The 4,499-nt window shown below is 56.9% G+C and overlaps 2 protein-coding genes across 2 annotated transcripts; both read right to left on the minus strand.

Annotated features, from left to right (window-relative positions):
- Nucleotides 1-12: 12 nt before the first annotated feature.
- PUNSTDRAFT_137073 (kinase-like protein) lies at nt 13-604 on the minus strand (the record flags this gene model as incomplete). The annotated part of the gene is made up of 4 exons (XM_007386700.1): nt 13-33; nt 78-253; nt 312-540; nt 593-604. The coding sequence occupies 4 exons, from the start codon at nt 602-604 to the stop codon at nt 13-15; spliced, it is 438 nt and encodes a 145-aa protein (XP_007386762.1).
- Nucleotides 605-1,419: 815 nt separating this feature from the next.
- On the minus strand, nt 1,420-3,435 carry PUNSTDRAFT_127629 (uncharacterized protein; the record flags this gene model as incomplete). The annotated part of the gene is made up of 3 exons (XM_007386701.1): nt 1,420-3,124; nt 3,220-3,236; nt 3,274-3,435. 3 exons carry the CDS (start codon nt 3,433-3,435, stop codon nt 1,489-1,491), a joined length of 1,815 nt encoding a protein of 604 aa, XP_007386763.1. The 3' UTR covers nt 1,420-1,488.
- Nucleotides 3,436-4,499: the final 1,064 nt, after the last annotated feature.

The raw sequence follows: 4,499 nt of genomic DNA on the forward strand, positions 1-4,499 counted from the left end.
TAGTCGGGAGTTTCACAAAAGCCGAGAGACCGACTGTAGTCCAAGAAGCCGCCGATTTCAGGAAAGCCAGCGCGTACGAGCACCAAGCCTTTGCATGCCTCTTTGGCGGCATGTATGCGTATCATTGCATGCGTTTCGCCCTCATACCAGTACGCCTTTGACTCGGTGTGCTCCGCTCGCCAGGGCAAGTCTCCACGAAGCAGGAAAAGGCCGACGTAAGCAAGAGACTCAAGGTCATCTCGCCGAGAGAGGTCTACAGAAGAAAGGTTGATCAGCCTCGAATTGAGTTATCTCCGCGTTACGTTGCTCACCGACTCCCCGGTGAGAGTTCAGGCTGGCCCAATGCAATGTGCCGACAATGATCCTATCCTCCTTGATAGGGTCGTATTGAGTGGGCGAGCCACTGCGCTGGAACGGCTTAGCGATGCCAAAGTCTATCAGTTTCAGGCGTGATGGATCGTCCAAGCAAGCGAGGATGTTCGCAGGCTTGACATCACGATGCACGATTCCGAACGAATGCAAGTGTTCGAGTGCTGATAGCTAGGCAATGATGAGCCTGCTGCAGGCGCTCGCTGAGAATCAAGAGGCTTACCATCTGGTCCATGACTCGATAATAGGTTTTCGCTGGAGTTCCGTACGGTGCTTTATGTAATTCCCGCATACTGGGTCCGAGAAGCTCTATACCTATATATTCGAAGTGAGCCTCACGTCCGTAGCCGTATATCGCCGGGATCGCGGGATGCCCTTGAAGGAGTTGCAAGATTCGGCTTTCGTGTTGCAGTATGGTCCTTTGTACGCGCAAGGAGGCACGGGACTTCTTCAGTGCGACAGATCTCCCGCTGCTTGAGTCTACGACTCGATATACGCGACTCTATGCCCATGCGATGTACGATACGTTGAGTGAGAGCAGCGTGTACGGTGAGCAAGTTTAGGCCCAACTCACGTAAGCTCCCTCCCCAATGGGATCCTCCCACGGCAACCGATATATGAGAGTACCGGATGACCGTGACATTTTTGTTCCAGATGTTTGTTGTGCAACAAGGATTGGTATTGATTTGGGTGCTGATGTCGACGGAGAGAGAGACGAATGGGGCGATGCTGGACTGCTATGTGCTGACGCATCTTTCGGTATCTGGTTCTTCGTGCGGATTATCATTGTGCGGTGTATCACTTCTTACTCGATGTCGTCACAGTATCTGTTCGCAAGGATAATCGCTGTATAATCAGACCATGTACTTCTTGAAGAATTTCCGCAAGCCCATAACGTGACAAGAAACGAGCATCTCATTACCCGTCCCAGAGTACTCTACAATAGTGGACAAAGAGCCAAGTGCGAACAGACATGATACAGATCGGAAAATCACTACAGCTTACAGCAAGCATCGGACGCATAGCAAGACAACATTCGAGGGTATCGATACAGTGGTGATGATGTAGACGGATTTTGCATGGGATGGTAAGATCGTCAAAGAAGGGGTGTTGTCGCATTCATGTCTTGACCTTGCGCAGCAGCTTCCACATCGAAGGCTTACGCGATACTACACGAGCTGCAGTCACGGCGTCGGTCTGCTGCGCGGCGGCGACAGGAAGAGGGGCGGTCATGGGCACGGACTCGGGTTCGAACGAGTCCTCCAAGAACCCTTTGCGCGCGTCGGCGGTCGGCTGGCCCTGGCCGTTGACTGCTCGCTTGACGGCGGGGCTAGGCGGCGAGAGTTTGAGCGGCGTCGGGCGCCTGCGCACGCGCCGCGAAAACGCGTGCGGATACCGCGGCGAGGAGGACTTGGGCGACCGAGGGGCCTTGGGCGACCGTGGCGACGAGGGTAGGGCGACGAACGCGTCGTGTAGGAGCGCCGGGCGGCGGAGGTGCTCCGCGGCGCGACGGGGCCGAGCGGGTATCGCGAGGACGGATTTGTTCCCACCGGACTGCGAGGTGACGACCGAGTCGAAGGGCGCAAAGCCGAAGAGCGCAAGATCGTCCGTGGCGGGAAGGACAAGGCACCGAGGGTCGAGAGACGATGCGGTCGTGGCGGATACGACGCCTGTGCTGGGGCTGGTCGCGCCGGCCCCGGCAAAGAAGAACTCAACCCACTGCGCGCCGGGGCTCGTGTCCTTGTCCTTGTCCGCGAGGAGATGTACAAATTCCTCCCGCTCCTCCGCGTCCTCCCACCATACCCCGTTTTCGTCCTTCGTCGCGACCGCGACGCCCTCGGCCGTGCCGTTCGCGACGGCTTTATCGCGCATGACACGCTGCACGTTCGTGCGTGTCGACCCGCCGTCAAGTAGCTGCGCCAGTTCGGCCTCCTGCGCCAAAGTCAAAGGCAGCGGCGCGGGGAGCTTCGGGTACTTCCTGCGCTTCTTCGCTGCGATGGATGCAGAGCGCTGCGACTTGGTCGTGCCCGACGACGTCTTGCTGGTCGCTAGCGCGGGCGATAAGGGTGGGGTGGGTCCGGAGCCGGAAGTAGCGCCCATTACCGATTTGGATCGACCGCGCTTGAAGAGCGATAGGGAGCGGAGACGCATCCCTTTGCTTTTCGCGGGACTAGCGGGGATGGGTGGGATGGGGATATCCTTGAAGCCGTCGGCGCCGTTGGAGGACGGGATGGCCGCTGTCGCAGGCGTGGGCGGCACCGGAATCCGGAGGAAGGCGGCGGAGTAGCCGGCGCAGATAAGGAAGTTGAATCCTTCGGCCGTCGAGGGCGTCTTGCCTGGGGTGAGGCTGATCTGCGCGCTGGTGGGCGTCAGGCTGAGGAAGGACCCGGAGGGCACACGTTGGGAGGTGATGGAGGACCTGCGCCCGCGGCTGGTAGAGGGACGCCGGTGGGTGGACGGGCGACGGATGGGAGGAGAGCAAGGGGCAGGCGAGCCTGGTTGGACGGCGGCGGCCCAGGCGCTGATGGCGGAGGTCGTGTTGGAACGACGACGGCGCAGGAGAGGTTGCATGGGTGTAGGCTGCGGACAGACGTTGTGGTATGTCGGCGAAGGGGCTTTTCCTTGCGGGGGAGAGGGCAGCGGTTGGTTGGGCGCAGGCCGTTTCTTCTGAGCTGGCGGCTGGGAGAGAAACTGGTATGTTGGTGCGGCGACTTGGATAAGCATGACGGCAGACTTTGAGTCGTTGACGTTGGTCCTGTTTCAGATGCGAGGTTGATGATCGTGCCCGTCTATCTATGCGACGTTTAGTAAAGCGAAAAGGAGGCATCATAGAGAACACAAGAGACTCACGTATGCAAAGTATACAGCTGCGTCAACAGTTCAATAGCAATCAAGTAGACAAACGTAGAACCCCGTGACAAAAGGTATAATTGAACTACGATCCAGTACACAGAGACAGATTGTAAGAGTGGAGGTTGGTTGATGGAACTTGTGGTAGCGGAGAGGACGAGACGCAGCGGACGTGGACGAGCTCAGCTCAGTATCGTGAAGCGACATGTAACCCATGATCCTTATGTTCAGTCTGCCGAACAAAACCAGACCAAGTCGCAATTGTCGGAGGCCTTACGTCCGGTGTTACACCGACGCATAATGGGTTGGTGGTGGTGGTGCAGGTCGACAATGGCGTGTCGGTGTATTCCCACGCTTCTCTCATTGTTTCATCCCGCCGTCTTTGCCGCAGCCAGCGACGCGAAGTCGCGAACAACTCACAGGAAACGAATTGGCCCCCGATGCTGTATATTGCTGTATGAATCAATAAGTTGCACGTTCTTGCGGTTATATTGACCACACGATGCTGTTCCACTTTAGGTTACTTGCGCTGCGCGAGGCACAACGTGTTGCGCTCGCTGTGCACAGGGTCATCGCCTATAAATCGTAAGATGATAGAAAGTTACTTATTAGGACAGCAGGCGTAATACATGAATGACGGGCATATGTGTTATCTGCTATTCTGGCCTCCCCAGCAACCAACGTACTTCGGAACGCCCTTCATTTACCACGTCGTGGTTCATGACGAATTACTATGCCAGGAATGCACACATCCAATCGCTTTGCATCGTACCCTCCGGGCAGAGTGAGGTCGCTTTCCCGCTCATACTGCCTATCATCCCAATATTCAATGTCACCCCAAGCATCAAGCCCGCAGTAGCTATCGGTGTATTCCGGGTTCCTATAATCCGATGGAGCCGTTTCCTCGTCTGCTCGAGGGGGTGTATGATCCGTTGGCATGATGCTCTTAACCCGCTCTACATCGCATGGTGTCCAGTCAAGCGGTCCGCTCGACGATCGAACACCAGACTGTTGCGCGAGAGTGGCGAATCGTTGCCGCCAGGTGCGGTAGTCGGGAGTTTCACAAAAGCCGAGAGACCGACTGTAGTCCAAGAAGCCGCCGATTTCAGGAAAGCCAGCGCGTACGAGCACCAAGCCTTTGCATGCCTCTTTGGCGGCATGTATGCGTATCATTGCATGCGTTTCGCCCTCATACCAGTACGCCTTTGACTCGGTGTGCTCCGCTCGCCAGGGCAAGTCTCCACGAAGCAGGAAAAGGCCGACGTAAGCAAGAGACTCAA

The sequence above is a fragment of the Punctularia strigosozonata genome (genome assembly GCF_000264995.1).
Source record: "Punctularia strigosozonata HHB-11173 SS5 unplaced genomic scaffold PUNSTscaffold_11, whole genome shotgun sequence".
NCBI lineage: Eukaryota > Fungi > Basidiomycota > Agaricomycetes > Corticiales > Punctulariaceae > Punctularia > Punctularia strigosozonata.